The sequence below is a fragment of the Dermacentor variabilis genome, chromosome 4 (genome assembly GCF_050947875.1).
Source record: "Dermacentor variabilis isolate Ectoservices chromosome 4, ASM5094787v1, whole genome shotgun sequence".
Taxonomy (NCBI): Eukaryota; Metazoa; Arthropoda; class Arachnida; order Ixodida; family Ixodidae; genus Dermacentor; species Dermacentor variabilis.
In genome coordinates this window covers 83,592,493-83,612,332 of record NC_134571.1, presented here as the reverse complement: position 1 = coordinate 83,612,332, position 19,840 = coordinate 83,592,493, and the positions used below count along the sequence as shown (strand labels likewise).

General features: G+C 46.9%; 1 protein-coding gene across 1 annotated transcript in view; it reads left to right on the top strand.

Annotated features, from left to right (window-relative positions):
• The window catches only part of cyc (basic helix-loop-helix ARNT-like protein cyc), a 94,513-nt gene that overhangs the window by 49,741 nt on the left and 24,932 nt on the right, over positions 1 to 19,840 (top strand). The window contains exons 2-5 of the mRNA XM_075689602.1: positions 13,677 to 14,007; positions 14,865 to 14,985; positions 16,966 to 17,028; positions 19,491 to 19,648. Of these exons, the coding sequence (XP_075545717.1) occupies positions 14,924 to 14,985; positions 16,966 to 17,028; positions 19,491 to 19,648 (283 nt within the window). The 5' untranslated portion in view covers positions 13,677 to 14,007; positions 14,865 to 14,923. The remainder of the gene's footprint in view (positions 1 to 13,676; positions 14,008 to 14,864; positions 14,986 to 16,965; positions 17,029 to 19,490; positions 19,649 to 19,840) is intronic.

Sequence of the window (19,840 nt, the reverse complement as noted above, 5' to 3'; positions counted from 1 at the left end):
TCATTTTAGCACGAATATATTCAATTTTTGGGCCCCAATTGAGCGTCTCAGAGAATACAACAGCAAGAGATTTTATACTGGGCACTATATCAATCTTGTCATTACCTAATAATAGTTCGATATCACCACTTACTACTTTATTTTTTTGTCCCTTATATCACAGCCTTTGTTTTATTCGTATTACCTTTAAGACAATTTTTATTATACCAGGGACGCAAATATTTCAAAATTTGGTTGCCATGGAGGGATACTTCAGCTAGTGTGTTTCCTGTGGCGAGCATTGTAATATCATCAGCATGAGCTACGAGATGAACCGGAAAGGGGGTATGAAAAATGTCATTTATATACGCTTAAAACAACAAAGGCCCCAAAATGCTTCCCTGAGGTACACCAGACAAGATTGGCTCAACATCTGACGAGGTTTCATTTAAACACCCCATTTGCTTACGGTACTTTAGGCAAGACTGTATTAAAAGACTGATGCCCCTAATAGCACAGTGACTGAGTTTCTGAAGTATAGAAAGTGGGTAATTAGATAAAATTCTTTTTATAAGTCTATATATATCCCGAGGACAAGAAGCTTTTCTTCAAAGACGTCAATTATAATTTCTTTTTGTTTAGTCAATACAATCTCAGTGAATCTCTGTTTTCTAAATTCAAACTGGTAGTCAGAAAGAACAGAATGCTTACTTAGAAAGTTAGTCAACCTGCAATGAATAATTTTTTCCAATGCTTTAGACAGTACTGGAAGAAGCGATATTGGCCTGTAATAGAAAAAGTCAGAAACAGAACCACTTTTCTCTATGGGAACAACCTTTGCAATTTGCATTTATTTTGGAAAGACGCCGGTACTTGAAAAAAAAAGGTTATAAATATATAATACTCTCGGCGTTAATAAGTCCATTACACATTTGAAGGGTTGTATTTGAAAACCATCTTTATCCTTAGATTTAGTCGAACGGAGGTTTGAGAACACTAATATTATTTCTGATGCAGTAGTTGGAAACATAAATAAGGTTTCGTGAACGCTTGATGCCCCACAGGCATAACCGGCAGAGACATCTGGTGCGACACACAGCGATTTTGTAACATTAATGAAAAACCTATTAAACTGGTTGGAAAGTTCTTTCCCGCACAGAACTTCGCCTTATTTTTCAACGGAAGCAATAAGACGGTGTGACCGGAAGTTAAGCAAGCGATTTAGTTGGTCCCATTGCTCCCGGCCACTGTTTCTCGAAGCGAGGTCGATAAGATTGCTGAAGTATACCACTTTCGCCCTCTTCAATGCTCGGTTTAATTGATTACGGTATTTTTTGTATGCGTCTCATTTTGAAGGGTCTCGAGATTTTTTGAACGGCGTAAATGACTTGTATATTAATTTAATTTTAAAAATTAGTTCCGCCATTATCCATGATTTTCTATTTTTGCATTTTCTGGCATGTCTCAGAGGAAAAGAAGTGTCGTAAAGATCTTTTTGTTTGGACAGAAAAGCATCGTAAACTGTGTCAGGGTGATTTATTGATAAGACGTATTCCCAGTCACTGGCGGAAATCGCGTTCCGAAAGTTGTTCAAAGTGTTCACATCAATGCGGCGATACTTTAAATCATGCGATCACTGGCCAACAAATTCTCTGCATGACCCCCTATTGTGGACTTTGTTTTTGTACGTCTTCGTTTTTTGTCGTTTCCCTACTTTTCTTCCCCCAATCTTCCGATCGACTCTTATACTAATCTCTATTGCGGGCGTGTTTACTTGCCCCCTGATCCCGCTGAACCCAAGGGCTTCAAGGAGTCTAGTGGTGCGTAAGTCGACCGCTGGGCAGATATCTTCACCTTCTAATAAAACATGCTCCATCGTTTCCCTAGCTTTACCGCAGCAAGCACATATTTCTTCTTTCTTATATCTCGCTTTATAGGTGCCTGTTCTAAGGCATCCTGATCTCGCTTCGAAAAGTAATGAGCTTCCTTGTGAGTTATCATCAATTATTTCTTTCCTGATTTCGCTTTTTCCTCTTAAGTAGTTACTCATGGCATGTTTCTTTTTCATTGCCGCCACCCATGATATTATTTCAGCCTCTATGACTTTCCGCTTGACGTTCTTTGTTACTGTGTTGCTCACCCTACAGGCCGCATACTTGCTGGTAAGCTTCCTAGTTCTTTTACTCCACTGTGAATCAATGTTTTTTTCTGTACAGATACCTCAACACTCTCCCAGCCCATTTACTTTCTTCCAAATTCCTCAGTCGTTCTCCATAATCACTTTTACTGTGAGCTTCCCTCACTTCAAAACTTGTCCAGCCCATACCACCCGGCGCAGCTTCATTTGTAGTCTTCCCGTGAGCGCCCAATGCGAGGCGTCCCACTGACCTTTGGTTCCCATCGAGTCCTGATTGTACCTCTGATTTCAAGCAAACAACCGTATTTCCAAAAGTAAGTCCTGGAACCATTACACCTTTCCACATACCCCGGAGCACCTCGTACCTATTGTATCTCCATAGTGCTCTGTGTTTCGTTATGGATGCATTTCTATTCCCCTTTACTGTTATTGTTTTTTTCTTGTGTTTCCATATATATATTGCCTTCGTTTATCCATATACCAAGATATTTATATTCTTTGACCTGAGGTATTTCCTGGCCCTGTATTGCCACTGTCTGTTCACTGTTTTCATTGACTACCATAACACCTGATTTTCTAACGCTAAATTTCAAACCTAAATTCTCGCCTTCCTGTCCACAGATATTAGCCAGACGTTGCAAATCACTTTGCTCAAGAATCAAGAAGCCAACAAACTCTGACACTAAGGACAACATAGGGGAAATTACTTGTGCTTAATAAATTATATAAAGAAACAATAAATTAATGGACATGAAAGTGGATGAAAGAACAACTTGCTGCAGGTTGGGAACGATCCCATGATATCGTTCCTCACTTACAGCAAGTTGTTATTTCATCCACTTTCATTTCCATTAAGTTATCGCTTCTTTATTTCATTTATTAAGCACAAGTAATTTCTAATATGTTTTCCTCGATGTCAGCGTTTGTTGGATTGTTATGAATTTACTAATAAAAATCGGGCCCTTCGGTTAACTCCGTTCCTTCTCGTTTTTTGCTTGTTAGCTAGCAACACCAATGTGGTCCGTATAAAATAAACCTGGAAGCTGCTGCTTTACCACTGTACCCGCCTGTTTGTATGAGAGATTAAGTCCGGTATTACCTCCTTCTAGCGCCCTCTCCATCCTCATCATGTACATCATAAACAGCAGTCGGGATAAAGGGCACCCCTGCCCCTTGTAAATATCAACTTTCGCCTCACTCCTCATCGCTTCCCATTCAACGGAAACGGTATTTTTTAAGTAAATCTCTCACAAAAGCTACCGGCAATCTTCGCTGTAAGCCTTCCCTTTCGAGAATATCCCACAAAATGTTGCGGTCTACGTTGTCATGCGCTCCTGTAATGTCTAAGAGGTGAAGGGCTCCATAGCGCCGCCTCGCGGGCGCATATGCTGTCCGAATTTTCTGCTTCACGCGCGTGCATTGACCGCGCCCCCGCCTCGGCCCACTACCCCTAATCTAGTACACTATAACTGAGGTTTTCAGCGCTGTGTCCTCGTTTCGCCACTGTCTTTTGTCCCTTTACGTGCGCTAAAAACCTCAGTTATGGAATACCAACACGCCCTAACCTAACTCTTTCTAGTACACTATACTGTGAACCACCTTGTCCGGCACCCCCCCAGCGCGGTGTGCCGGACAGCAGCAGCCACAGCAGCCACAGCAGTAGCAGCGTGAAAGCCGAAGGAAAAGGCAAAGAAAGCTTCGCTTTTAGAATAGCGAATTTAAGAACGCGTTCTTAAACGTTCCGTAGATAACGGCTAGTCCGCCCAAGAACGCGTTCTTAAATTCGTTATTAAATGTTCGTGCAAGCCGTCCCTGAAGTGCCCCCGTCGAAGCAACAATGAGCATCGATGACGTCACAGGAGCATCGTGTGCAAGCTCGCGCCGTGGGGCGCCGTCGAGCCGCGTCACAATGGCAGCCCGCGGCGAGCACCTCGGAGCACATCAAGCGGCGCATTGTTGCGCGCCCGTGGGCTCGCGAGGTTTTCTTTTCACCGCACAAATAATGACGGCTCGGCCAGCGGTCCCGACCTTGCGTCGACTGCGCGGAAAGACGGGAAGGGGAAGCGAGCTGCGCCGCAACCTTCCACCGATGAGACACGGAAGCGGGAGACGTCGACGCGGCCCGCTTCGTACTGGCAGGAGCTGGAACCACGTTCTGTACGGCCGAACGTGCGAGAAAATACAAGCGAAGGTGCGGCAGATCGAACAAGGACACACAAGAGACGCCATTAGTGCGGAGCCTATACGAACGAAAAGCTGTGCCTTGGCTGGCGAGAACATTTGGCGTTGACGGCTCGTGATGTGCGCAGACGGTGACAAAAAAAAAAAAAAAAAGGAAGAATTAAGGAAGGGAATGACAGTATCCTGTGTTATCGGCGCGTGCTTTCGTCGGACTCTTCTAGGACCCGGTGTGACCTTTATGTGAACGCGCGACAGTATTGTTGAAATGTTCGAGTAATTGAACTGAAACGCGCGTCAGCAGAACAGACCGCGATGTGTCGTGTAGCAGTTGCTGTATCGGTGGCTTTTACATTAATCAAGCGGTACGCAAACGATGGCACGAGAGCGTACAAAAATATCTGGGCCACGTGTTATCCCGCTTTGCCGAGAGAAACGTGAATGCGCGATATCCTAATGACACGGTGTAAAGAGCGCACACTAATGCTGACGTCCAGGCAGGGAAAACTGTAAGAACACAAACACTGAGACGTTTTCTTGGCACGCAGATGGCTTCAAGCCTGAATCCCCTTTTCTCTGGTGAGGACGACACGTCACTCAATGAATGTGCCTGTCACTGCCGTGTTCGTCTTTCGAAGAAAAATATTGCTCTGATGTGTTTTATAGGAAATTCCAAGCTGCGTTCCAAGCAGAACCTCTAAACTGCTCCGTAAACTCCGCGATGTCATTCCCTATATTGAGTACAAAAGGGCACCTTGATTACCCTGCAGTTGCGGTTCTTTCCTTTTGTTAGACGTATACGAATGAATAAAAGTTATTGGCTAATGCGATTCGGTTAGCTATATGCAACAACTAAATTGTCCACTTACTGGAATAAAGAGAATGTGAAACCATAACATATAAAGAAAAAAAATATGTCGTAGTCTTGCCGGAAGAGCGAAGCATTGTCAGCGACAGCAAGATATAAGTGTGTAAAACAGAGAGAGAGCGAGAGAGAGAGAGAGAGAGAGAGAGAGAGAGACAGACAGACAGACAGACAGAGGGAGGAAAGGTAGGGAGTTCAAACGGACCAGGGTTCGGTTTGCTACCCTACACTGGGGGTGAGGGAAAGTAGCATAAGAAAGAAGAGAACAGTGAAAAAGTGAGCATTGCGCGCTTGCACACAGTAGGAGCGCAAAGAACTACTACAATCGGTCACGGAGGCCGTTGTTCCTGAACAACTGCAGTAGCGCCCGAATAACTTTCTGCGCCATCGACGGATGTGGCCACGGTCGAAGAATCCGCCTTTTTTTCACGTTTCTGTGCTGCCCTCTGACGCATGCCGCTCGAAACGTTTTGGAAGGGTGCCGGGGATTTCGCCGGTTCGTGTGCCTGCGCCGATGTTGAGTGTGCGTGGGTTGTTCGTTTCGTGGATCGCGATTAATTAATAATGGCGTCTCCGGGGCACCATGTCGTTCATCCATCGACTACTGGATGAACGACTACTGATGCGCTGTTGTGCTAGCAGTGCGGCCGAAAAAGGCGTGCCGAGTTTCGTCTGCCGACGCGGCTGCCTTGGCGTTTGTCTGTGCTTGCACCTCGCTTTTTGTATTCCTTTTACAAATTCATTAAACGTTTCGCATATTCAAGAAACCTTCGAGCGCAGCCTTCCACGTCGGATTTGCCAAAGCGGTGCATTTGTTTACATCGACATCTACAGCCACAGATCGCTGCCAGCTTGGAAACGGCGCATCGCTGATATGAAATAATGTCAAAATGTAGCAAAACATACGTATCTGCGCATATAAGTCTCGTTGCTTCGCCCTGAGAAGAGTCAATATGAGCGGCCGAGCTACTTAGACAACGGCAACTGTGATCCAGACGCACATATTGCGGGCTGTTATTACTGATTCTCGCTTTTGCTTAACTTCATCATACTTACAGTTTGCGCGTGCCATAAAGTATTATTAGAGAAAACCGTGCCCGGCATGGTGGGCCGTGTTATCCTCTTGCGAAAACGCGGATGCCATCGCTGACACCGGCAGCCTTCGGGAACGGTGACGTAAGTACAGATGTTGGCACAGCGCTGTGTCACCGCTTGGCGCTTATTGTGTACGTGCCGCGCGGAATAAAGAGTAGTTGATATCGAATCGCTGGGCCGCAATTGAACTATAAGAGCGCTTCCCTTCGTCCTGACTGCTTATTTTTTGAAGTTCAGGTTCCTTGGTAGCGGGTACACGAACTTGACGGGGCCAGGCCTAACCCAGCTTTCGCTAAACAGGATCAACCTTGGCTGAAACTTCATGTGCAGTGTTTGAGAGGACTGAAGCTTGTGCATTTCAACTTAGAAGGCATGTTGACGCATTTTGGGACGCTAATAATTGCATATACAAGTGAATGCGTTGCGTGGCTGTCGCGTTGTCGGTTCGACGGCTGGTCGCTTGGGGTTCGGTCGAGCGATCATAGTCGGCATGCATGATTTTGTCGGTGCCTTCGACAAGAAAGCCCGTCGCGCTATACGACAACTCGCGCCCGTCGGCCCATTACGGTCAAATGGTCTCATTGACACAGTGCTGAATAGTTGGCCCATGGTTGGTGGCAGCGTCTTGTCGGTCTCGTACCGACCCAGTGTTAACGCGCCTTAAACGAGTACGTGAAGTCAGGCAGGCGCTGCCACCGCCAGCAAGAGGGGGCCGACGCTGCAAGAAGACTGTGTCAGCAAACGTGATGTTTTTGAAGTGTTGCCCGTGTGTAACACGGGGTTTTTCGGTAAATTTTATAACCGTCAGTGCAAGGCGCCAGCTGTACTCCGTTCCATATATAGCAGTCAACGCTGTGGAAGCTACGCAAGAAGTTCGGTCCCGAAAAGTTACCACTCCCCGCATTCCGCTTATGTTTCGCTGCGCGCCAACAGAGTTCGCTCGCGCGAGCATGCACGTGAGGCTCCTCGCGACGAGCTGCAAATAAGAAACCCGAAAATAAAGACAAAATAAAAATCATCTGAACCAACGCATTACCAGCCGTATACCACAGTGTGTTTGTTTCTAAGAATTAAAACTTGTTTCATTCAATACTGAGCCTGTATATAAAAAAAGAACAGTTGCGCACAATTGCAGTCAAGAAACACGGAAGTATCCAAGTGTGAGCGAAGCCACCGCAAGAAGTCTCTCTTGCCTCCACAGCGTTAACTGCTATGTATGGAACGGAGTATACTTCACGGTGCAGTCCGGACGAAGCCCTGGATACTTTCCGTTTGAAAGCGGAGTTGCAGTCTTATACGTAACACACGTTTTTGGCACCGCACCGACATAGAGCTGTAGACCAGGGGAGTTCCAACGTGGTACACGGCGCAAGTGCTCGCAGCAGCGCGCGCATCCGCGCATTCCTCCCCCCCCCACCTCCCCCCCCCCCTATATCTGGCTGCGCGCGCGCCCCTTGCAATACATTTCGGTACTAATCCAATAGGGCAGGACGCACGCGCCGTCGCGCCGTGAAAAAAAGCGGAAATTGTTCTAGAGTCCAGTCGGCTTAGTGCGGGGCCTGTAAGGAGGCGCGCTGGACGTTGTATGGAGGGCAAGCGCACAACAGCTGTTCGATAATTTCTGCTCAATTACAGGTGCCCTACACTGGTGTATCGGCCATGCCCAGACGCAAAGAACAGTAGGCGTTAGTGAATGCCACACCGCGCCATAGGCGGCAGAGCAGTGCCGCGTCTCCGCGGGAAAGGCTAGTTGGCACGTTCAGCCGTTACAAAGTGTCTAGGGTACGTCTAGGGTACGATCGAGAGACGCTCGGAGAGCTTCGGAAAGCTTGTGTCGTTGTGCGAGAAAGCAAACGAAGCTAACTTGCATAATGTTACAAGAAGTATGGCTTGTAATTTTATGGGCTATGCAAACTGGAGCAAAGATTTGCCTACCAGCTAAACAGGCGTGTCGTCACGCGCCTTAACACACACATCAACCAAGATCACTCGATGACCGCGAGTACTCGTGGTCACAACGTTATAGTGATGAGCAGCGCTGGCGACAGGGAGCGCACGTTCATGTGTTAAAAGAAACGTTTTGAGAAAAACAGAGCATCAACAGGACCAACGAGACACACAACAACACAGTAGCCGGTTATCAACTACTGGATTATTTACAGAAAGGACCTATATTCATACATGTTGGGAATATATTAGGAGCAGCCAAAGTCGCCAACAAGGAAAACACTACAAAGAACGGAAGAAGGGACGACCAAGAATAGTCGGGAAATCAAGTGCACTTTAACATGCGGAAGGATTGGATACTACTTGAAAACAAGATACAAAGAAAAAAAAGTTCGGCAAAACTCATCTCGCAATGACTGTCGAGGGCAATGCGTATAGCAATCAAGCAGTGTAGCGGCAGACCATATTCCTGAAGTGACGTTTCTTCAACATGTATAGTGGAATCCTTAGAGTTTCGATGCTTTGGCTACGGCTGAAACTCTGTCTAACGAAACCCAATTTTACGAAGTTCCCAATCTAATGAAGAAATTTCCATTCTCCGGCAAGTACCCATCAGGTTCAATGTTGTCATCAACCCGAATTAACGAAAATAGATTGCATTAAACCCGATTTAACGAAGCTGTTCCAGGAATAAATGAGAAAAAAGCTGTGATTTCTTCGTAATTTTGACGCAGATGGGTTTTTCTTCGGGCGTGCACTCTAACGCTATCGCGTTAAAATATCTAGACACCCTAGTCACGGAACTAGCTTTATTTTGACGAGGCTCCACGCCGCACCCATGAACGGAACAACGGACTCAGCAGTCACTAGCGTTCTTACGTACCAGATGGCGCTAGGGGCGGTAGTAGTTGGGCCGTCCTTGCGCATTTATTACACGCGCAGGCTTGGGTTAGCGGCAAATACAATGCCGCGGTACCTTTTGGGTGTCCCTACGTTACAGTCTTAAATTTCGAAGGACCGAAAAATTTCTTATTCGATTTTCCGAACTCCGGATTTAACGAAATAATTAGAGCATGGTCATCACCTCGTTAAACCGAGTTTCAACTGTATATCCCACATACTCCGATATGGTTCCACTTAGCACTCGCTTGCCAAGGACGCCCATAAGCATGGAGGCATGACGACGACTGTATGAGGCCGATGCAGGGGTGATGATTGGCGAAGAAATGGTATTGATCGAACGACAAGGGCGTATAGCAACGATTGCATCACCACAATGAGATGTAGATTCCTATATTATAGGGATGGAATAACGCTGACCACGTGACAACGACAACGTGAGGACAATGCGATGACGACGACTGCATGACGATGATGGCGTGACGATGGCGCTATGACGACAGCGGGATGAAGAAGCAAGAATGACGACAATGGCATGACGACGACGGTGTGACAAAGGATGCATGATCGCGAATATGTCATGACGACGCAATGACAACGACGGCCTAATCACAATTGAATGACGTCATCATGATTACGAGAGAAAGATGAACTAGGAATGACGTCGATAGATCGACAACAGCTATATGACGACGACATCATAATGACAGCAGGATGACGGTATTGAAGTAATGACGGTGGTGAAACGACGGCTTGGCGACGACGGCACGACGGGAATCGGATGATGATGGAACTACCGCGACAAGATACCGACGACGGCATGACAACGAATATATGACGACGATGGCATGACAACGGCAAGAGTATACGTAGGGATGAGGACGAGTGTATAATGACAATGGCTTGACGGTGGTGTGACGACGACGGTACGACGAAAGTTGGATGACGAAGCAGCAGTGACGATAATGGCGCCACCATGATGGCACTGCGACGAAGGTCTCACCATGGAGGCATGACAGCGAATCTATGACGACGACATGACAAGGGTGACTCGTGGCCGAAGCTGTTAAACTTGGCGACGACGACGGCATGACGAGAGTAAGATATCACGAAACTGGAATGACGACAATCATCACGACCAGAAGCATCACGACCAGAAGCTCGTACTTAGTGGCTTAAGCAGGTAGACTACTTGGGCCACTAAGATAGATAGAGAGATAGATGGGCCGAAAACGGCTGAAGTAGGCAAAGAATGTCATTCGCGTTGAAATATCGATGATAACATCGATATTTCAAACGGCTACCAACCAAAAGGCCAACAGCAACAAAAGTAAAGGTGACAGATGTAACAAGGCGACAATGGGCTCAAAAACAAAAAAGTAAAAAAAAAATAGAAAAAAATCGCAGTTTCACCCGAAAGGCGAAGCGTCGATTGCGATAGAAAATTTGTAGACAGCTGTAGTAAAGAAGGATAATAGTTTTGTCGGCCGAGTAAACTTGGAAACCTTCGCTTCCTAACTGAATCAACAAGCATGGTATCAGCGCGCACAAGCGAACAGGAACTCATCACACCCAATGAGTTTGGACACTCGCTGTCGAAACGCTGGTGTGAGCAAGCGCAGCAGCAGCAGCGAGCGAAGTGACCTTCGTGTGGTCTGTCGCTTCAGCTTTTCAAGAGCGGCGAGAAAACTGCGCGCGCAAATCCCTCTCAAGATACGGCGCGCGCACCGCGCGCGGCCATGCAAAGTACGCACTTGGAGGAGTCGAAGCCGCTCCCCTCCCCCTCCCTCCCGCGCTGCCTCCCCGCTTTCTTCCATATATGACGAGCTAGATTGAGCCGCGGTCGTCAATACCTCTTGAGCCCAGTTGCGAAATCCACAGTTGCAGGCGGAGCACAACGCCGCCCCCTCCCTCCCACCACCCCAGTGCCTTTCGGGCGACGTAAGACGGCGCGTTTGCTCTCCGCTGTCTTCCTTCGCGCGCGCCAGATTGAGCCGCGATTATCGGCTTCCCTCGCGTGCTTTCACTAGCACATACAACATACGACGCGCGGCGATGGTGTTATCGCCCTTGGATACGGAACATCACGGCGACGGCGAAAACGCTGCTGGAGTGTCTATATAATTGCCATCGCAATAAGAATGTCAAAGTTGACGCATTTCTCAATGAAGCTGCGGTCTTCGAAGAGTGTGGGCGTCAGGAGCCGGTTAGCTAGCGCGCCCTATAATGCACGCCAGCCATCAGGCGTGCAAAATAATGGCGCTGACATTATATGCCCGCTCCTCACTGCGGCGCCAGCAGTGATATGAGCGCGGAGGGGTGTCTTGATCGCTCGTTCGCTTCGCAGTATACGCAGGGTGTATGCTTTATCCTGAGTAGCAAGCATTCTAGAAATGATTGGAGAGTGTTCTGTTTTCCTAGAGGTTCGAAAGTAACACTCGTATGGTCCTTGAAAATTGATACTATGTCTCAGTAGCATCGAATTCTTCGCAATCTCTTTTGTTGGTGTGCGTTGGGATTCTAAACTCGCTATTGGCACGAAATGTTGTGAAAGAATACATTCGCAGACAATTACGATATTTCCTAATGAGAAATTTCAACGCCGCTCTTCACGTATTTTCATTTCGCGATATTTTGGCTGGCGGGGACAATGTGTCTCGTGCGCCACGTTGCAAACGGAGCGAAGTGTGGCGCGACTGCCTCGCTAATGTGCATATCGCGAGAGGCAGCGCGTGGGTGACGCGTGGTCGGGATTCACAGAAGCCGCCGCAGACAGGCACCCAGACGACATGCGCTACTCTGGCGCCATCTCGTAGCCGTCGTCGCCGCACTACGCTTTTCTTCTCAAGCTTTCGCCATACCCTCCTCCTCCGCGTTCGCTTTGCGAAAGTGAATATCCAGGGAAGCTGTTGAGAACCACCGCTAACAACTGCTGGGGGGTATGCAACGCTTTATTGCTTTAGAGTAATGATAGTAATGGTAATTTAGAGTAATGGTAGCAATAGGAGTAATGTTAATGTTGGCAGCACGCAGCTGCTTGTCGTATTGCCGTTTATTTTTCCCTTTACCGCTCCTCGTATTCACGCTCATCTTCGGGAGTCCTAACTATACCAATAGCGGAGTTACAACAACAATAACATCAGTTGCTAGGCTGGTTCTTTTAAATACGAAAGGCTAGAGACGTCACTCCCCACGTCGCAAGCTGCCGTCGTCGCGGCTGCTTGCGCAACAGTAATCTTTACCGGGAAACGTATGCGGGGAGCGCTACGTGCTTTGCACTGTTATCAGGAGCGCCTTATCATCAATTATGTGGTTCGGAAGCCTGTTTTGTGCTTGTTCCTTATTGAAACGAACGCTGTTCTGTATGTTGTATGCGTGATTACAAAGAATGTATTCACTTTTGGCTTCACTTTGCTGAGTGCTTGAATTAAGCCTCTGCCTTACCGTGGTACGAGCCACTGCTGCTGCCCTGCACTGCCGCCGGGATCGGCCCACATTTTGGCTAACGGACGCGGACACGAAAAATGCCGACCACCGAGAGGCTACCAGCTTCGCTGCATAGGGAGGAACGGTTTATTGATTGTTACATAGCAGAAAAGTTCTTTTTTGGGCCGTCCCGACTAGGACAAAGTCGGGACTCGGGACATTTTCGAAGAAGTCGGCACTGTCCCGCTAAATTCGGGACGGATGGTAACGGGACGGTGGAGGCTCCCTAAGTGGGAAGCGAGAGATGGGAGCGCGACTGCACGCATTCCTCATAAATGACGCGTTTCGGCGTTGGCAACACAGTGTCGCTACGTTGCTTTAGTGCTGATCGCATTAATTTTGAAGTTCATCGGGGGATAGGTTTTGCCAATTTTTTTTTTATCCAGACATCTTTCTTCATCCCACATCATTCGGGCCGACCGCTTCAGCTTTCTTGCATGAGAAGCTGCCTCAGGGGTGACTAAGTGGGATACAGCTTAAAAAAAAAAAAAAGAAACTGCAGTTGGAAACCAAGGCACACGGACTGCGCGGCGTTGCGTTACTCCGCTAGCCAATCACATAAGCAAACAAAGTCGTCGTCATGCAACGTTTTCAAAATGGCGTCGTACTTGATACTTCCGGAGCATATGCTGTTCTTTAAGGGTCTTTTCATCGGCGGAAGCGATGAGGTGTGCACCAGACATGGACGAAGTGTATGGAGTCTGAGCATTTCAATCTCCGAAAGTCCTCGGTACAGTTCATTTCATTGCTGAGCCCGCTTTACTCTTGAAACTTCACTGCCAACTGAAGTGAAACTTGGCAGTAAATATTTGCAGCGAAGCAAGCGTTTTATTTCAGTTCAATAAAGAATTAGGCTTTCGCCGTTCCACTATAATAGACGAGTGAAAACGTATAAAATTATGCGCTCAAATACAACTTTATTTTTGGGGTTACGCCTTATTTAGGTAACAGGAAAAGTTTGAAGTACGAACTACATTTGCAGCCTCGCGGAGGACCAGTGGCTGGCGGTTACGAGGGCGTAAGCGGGGCTTCACTGCAGAGTTAAGTTGTATTCGACTATATAGTTTCTCGTCCGCACTTTTCGCGCAGGCCGCGGCAGCAGGATCAGCAAAAGGCTGTGCTGGTGCGCCGAGTGACCAGGTAGGGTGCCCTCCGGCAGTCCCGATGCCATGCCCCGGACAGCCGGCCGCGCCCAGCGACGGGGCCGCTACCTGAGCGCCGTCGCCAGCAGCACCACCACCCGCCGGCCACGCGACCGGCGCCGGGTTGCCCCGTCACCGCTGGCATCGAGGTGGGGGCCGATCCGCCCGCGCCCTGCGCTCGGCCAGGCGGTGGGGCCGGCCAACGAGACGTGCACGTCGCCCTGCCTGAAGAGCTCGCGACACAGGAAACTGCTGCACAAAGCTCTTGCGTTCCGAAGGTCTGGTGCTCCTTGCCACCACGGTATTCCGAATGACAGAATAACACGCGATTTGGGCGAGTTACTTTTAAAGCGAACCTTTCTCTGCCTCTTCCCCGCGGTTTGGCGTTCGTGTTCGTTTCCTCGCCGGAAACAGTTGTTTATATACTATATAGGCAACCGTTGGGGATGAAAATTCACAGGAATTTTTTGTGTTGAAGAATAATTCATTGGTTCCCTCCAGTGTTGGACCGCGCTCTGTACATTTGCCCACAAGAGCTTTAAGAGTGTAAAAAAATATTAAATACGGTGTGACGTAGGGACACACCTTGCGCATTATTTACTTTGAGCGTGACCCTTACTAGGCTATATTCTCTTACCACGAAATATTTGAGCCTACTTCCAATTTCTGCTTTGCGTTACTTATGTAGGCAGGTGTATACATGAGTAAGAACGTCAGCTCGAAAACTGGATGCTGAGGTATTTAATAGTCGAGTATCGCACGCATGCGCTACATTTTCTTTCTTTTAACTTTCAGTTATAGTGAGCAGATTGTGCATTTGGCTGCCGAAAGCAATGCGGCATCATTTATAGTAGCACTAAGGGCGCTTCTTTAAATACGGTCAGTCTGCGACGCGGACCAATCTAACGCCTATAAAGAACGTGCCTTGCTTCCGGTTTAACATGCACTTGTATGCGCGGCTGGGTTTACGCATGCACATGTTTTGATGGAAACGCGTCTTCTCATTGCAATGTATATGTAAACATAAGGAGAGCTTGACATTGTAACCCCGCATGTGTCACTATTAGTGGAGGTTGATTCTGCCTTCGCAAGCCTAGAACACGTTGTTGAGCGCACTGCGGGTATTGTTTTCCAGCCCTCTTTACAGGTTTCAAGACTGCTGTACGCTGAACTTACACTCAGACAACCGGTAACATGGACTCACGAGCTCACTACCCAAGCGAGGCCTGTGCGAAGAGGAGCCTGTGGACATTGAGGTACGCAGCAAAGATTTAAACTTCCTACGTACAGCATGAGACTTGAGAGTATTAGCGGCAGAAAGTCCAGCTATCAAATATGTATCAACACTTGGGATGTCCTTGTGCGCTTATTAATTTGTTTTGTGTTATTCGATTGAATTGCTCGTTTGATTTGCGTTTAACTGCACAAAGTGCATAATGTGCCGTTTTGTTGCGTTTTCTTTTGATTGCTAAGTATACCTATGAAATACACGCTGTTAGGCACGCTTATGAAATGTGCTTCATTGCAGGAAGCTTTTTTTTGCTTCCTATCACCTCATGATATAATACTTTGATTGTTAGACAATTGAGCGTTCGGCCGGAAGCCGGCGACTTAGTAGTTGCTAACAATTCCAATTGCATCCAAATAAATCACTCGCGCCTACCTGGCTATAAACTGCCATCGAGACCACAGGGATCTAACAGCCTGCTTAGCTTTACGTGTTCCACGTCGAAGTCTTCTTTTTATGATCTGATGAAACGAAAGACGAGTTCATGGCATCCCGGAATGAGTGAGAAGGTAGGACCAAGTTCACAGATTAACTTCTGGCCTAGCAGCTACCAAATCACCCTCTTAAATGAAGCAGGAACAATTGTGCGCCTGAGCGCAGTGATTGCAGATTGTATATATATTTAGGTACTGTTGACCTATCAGGACTAGAACAGCTTTTGTTCTTTAGAACGTTACGCAGGGACGGCCGCAAAAATAAAGTTCCTTCACAGATGTGGTGCCCGATCTCACAACCGTTATGTCGAAGAGAGCGAAGCTGTATAAGCGAGTTCTCACTCACACCCTTAGGTAGGATTCGGGGTCTGCTTGCAGTATCGGTGCCCATACGCAGGCCGCGTTGCAGCACCAAAGCGACAGATTGCATCGTCATAGCCATACAAACTCCCAGCTGACCTCGAATGTGGAACCGGTGTAACGCGACGTAAGAAAAAACATTGCAGATTACTGGTTGAAAAAAACCGCGCATGTAAACGTTTTCCATTCGAGTGAAATATATAGGCAAGATAAGTTTTATTTTATTATCGTTGATCATTACGTTTCACTGCCAATTCAGGACACCGACACAGGTTGCGTTGCATTTACATTCGAAATCGACTACGCCGTCTCACGTCGGTGTGCGCCGCGCGAAAACCGTTTGCGAAGCTAAGAGGAAGCTTCAGCTCGGGCCCAACTCCGATGCCGTCTGTTCAAACACACGTAAAACGCAGAAACGTTCTTCTGAGATGACCACCGGGTCGATCTTATTGAAATTCGTTGCATTCGAAAGAGAACGTTAAATTCTAATGACTGTTGGTAGCGGAATTTACATTCAGGGCTTGAATTTTTTAAGGAGAGCTTTCAAATTTCGGTAAGCTTGAAAAATCTGGAAGCGCAATGTTTGCAAATTCGTAGCTCTGCACTAAGAACAGATATCGCATTTCTGTGAACTGCATCCGTTAGAGCATACAACACGGACAAATTTGATTTATCAGTTTACATCTTACTTGAATTTGTTACTTTGTTCGCAAGGGTTCTGCAAAAGTCCTATTCACAAATTACTGGACTACTTGAGGGTCAAGTATAATACATCAATTTTGTCCGCTTTAGATGTACTACTAGATGGAATTCACAGAATTGTCATATCGTTTTGTATCGCTGAGTTAGAGAGTTGCAAGCTTTATAGTTTCGTCTTCTGAAAATTTGCAATTTGAGATGATTGTTATAAAACTATTGACAGCTTAAATAAAAAATTCGCCAGCAATAGTCACTATGTTTAAATTTTGGTGCAGTGGTTTCCAAGAAAAACGATTTCTCCTTTTCCACGTATTTAGATAGAAGTCCCCGAGCTAAAACTTAACATCACGTTACCTTTCTGTCGTCGCTATATAATGCTAACCTGACCGAACCAGTCAATGTGCACTAACTAGTCCAGTCGTATACCGTGTTAAGGTTACCTTTTTCCTCTTCAGTGAAATGGGGGACGAAGAGGAGGACGCTGGCGCTGCAAGGTCGGAAGCCGAAGATGCCAAAAAGTGAGCCTTGTTCTGTTTCACTTGCAAATCAACAATTCGGTTACTGCGAAATGGGACAATGTACCAGCTACAGGAAACTGACTTCACGATGGCTGCAAGATGACTTAGAACATTCTCACCTTTGAAAGCAGATGGAACGCTTGGCGCACCTAGTTGCTTTAGCAGCGTAATTTAGATTGTAATTTAGACTGTAATTTTAATTGTAATTTAGACATAATTGTAATTTAGACATAATTTAGACTGTAAAGCCCATTAAATGTGCCCCCCCTTTTTTATGCAGTAATCTCGGTCCTCGGAATGTCCTTTACTTTTGATGATATGTGTATAATTTTTATCCTTCTAACATTTTGCTTTTACCATGCTTCCGTCGACATTACTTCAATTAACGCGATACCAACTAGGAAGCCCTGTAAATAGCAGGGCTGACCTGTTCAGTTTGCAATGAAGTCGATGTCTTTCTATCCAGAATTAATTTAAGCATATTATCATGCAGATGAGGTCCTATTTGCGGTGTAATGTTATTACGCCAAGGTGACAATGAAATTTATGTCTGCATCGCAACTTCAATGACTTACCTAACTTGTGAACCGCGCTCGTACAAAATGACGTTAAACTTTCAAGGCATAATTTGTAACTGTTCAGAGTTTGCTCAATGGCCGAGGTGTCCAGACATTCCTGTAGGTGATTCTTTTAATTCTGTTCTGGCGCTGGCATCTGGTTCGCTCAATAATAGAGCGACCACCTCCATAATGATTTAATCCCGCCAGTCTGATCTCCGAAACAGGATAAATATTCGTTGAATTGCAAAGTTTTCTTGCAAAAAATAGAAAAAATAAGAAACGTATGAATCTGCAGCTTCGCGCTACATTCCGGATGGATGACAATGTTCTCTTTGGTGGAACTCCCTCTACCTCGTAGATTTCTGCAGAATTGCTTTGCCATCTTGGAACCGCTTACAGCTGCACACTTCTCTTAGTAAGTCGCTTGATTACACTGCCCACCCTAATTGTGCACTTGTGCAGCTTCTGCCACTTCTGGCTCGTGCTGGCATTTGTGTACACTTGCTCGTTCCACATGAGAACGAGTGACACACCCGTGCGTAGCTTGTGTTTGTGAACAGGGTGCTGAACGCGTCATCTGATTATGTCATCGCTACCACGTGCATCGCTTCCTTCTGCTGACAGCGTTAAAACCAGAAACGGCCAGGCAATTCTCAGGCATCCTTGAACCATGGGCCTCGTGCGTGGCTGGAGCAGAACGCAATGCGAGCATCATTGCTGCCGTTCATCGACTTTACAGATTTCGGCGATCATTTAGGGACTTCACGTGTGACTCAGTCCTCTTTATCCTTTGGTCTTTATTTTCATCCTTTTATTCCTTTTCCCAATGCACTATAGCGAATAGGGCGCACATCTGGCTGATCTGCTCGTCATTGCTTTCTTCGTTTTCTCTTTCCGCTCGCTCTCTAACTATAGTTCGAGGATACACACCGTCAGACAGGCGACAACGGTGCGTTAGCTCTCTCTTTTCTGCTGAATCTTTGTGGAGGAGCACGGGATCACATTCTCCCCTCGTTAAGTTTATGCAAGTAGCAGCTCAGTTGTTTTGTTACCTCGGCTAATTCTGCCGACTCTAAAGGCTAGAACTGCAGTCACAAGCTCGCTTTTCAAGGACAGTTAATGATGATAAGGATGATGATGATGATCCTGAGCCATGAAATGTGCTGGCATTGGGGGATAGGCCGAGAATCGGGTGGCAGGAGGCCGTGGAACTGCGCGCACGTAGTTGGTTTCTTTGTGCGAGCTAGCGGACTTCAACGTTTTTCTTTTTCGGTGCTCACTGAAAGCGAGCGCGTAACTGCGTTACGAGCTTGCCGAATTAGGTGTCGCGTGTAACTTTTCATTTCAAGATGCGAAAAATGCAAGAATGGGCAGATTTCGTAAAATCTAGAAAGTTTAGCTCGAAAATAGTCAGAAAATCTGACGAACATACAGTTGCCTTTTTTCTCTCTCGATACCATCGGTAAGCCTCTGTATGGCACGAGGCGCGTTCAGGCCTTCCGTGGAGAACGAAGCCAATAAAAGGTGGCGTATGTGCTCGAACTTGTAGACAACAAAATCGCACTTGATAGAATTGGCTTTGTCCATTGTTCCATTATTCTAAGGCATTAACCTGTGCCACCATTTACTATATGTCACCCCATAAAGGTGATGACACTCCCCCGAACCTCCCGAGACCGAAGTAAATATGTCTGTCTGTACAGTAAGTACATCGAAGGCATTATCTTCGAAGCGGCGGGGCACGAAGATTTCACGAGAAAGACCAATTGTTGAGGTATGCTCGCTCGTTAACCGATACATCTACAGATATACTGTTAATTAGCTCAGGAGCTAGGTCTCTCTGATGCAAGGGGAAGGACCGGTGGTCCGCCATAACGCTCATGGCGGGCGCTGGTTGCGCAGGCAGAACCACAGCGAGATCGAGAAGCGGCGCCGGGACAAGATGAACATGTACATCAGCGAGATGGCCTCGTTGGTGCCCATGTGCAAGGCCATGTCCCGGAAGCTGGACAAGTTGACCGTGCTGCGCATGGCCGTGCAACACATCAAGACGATACGCGGTGCGTTCTAGTCTCGTTCACTGGCCCAAAGTGGCATTCGCTTGTTTGCGTGTGCATGTTTTTTCCTAGAAACTTGGTTGAGCACGACATATCTTTGTTTTCTTAAGCATACTAATAAGCGCACGGAACACGTTACCCTTCATCATTCAACGATCGTTTGTGGTAGAGAGGCCAGCAATTGTCTAGTTGCCG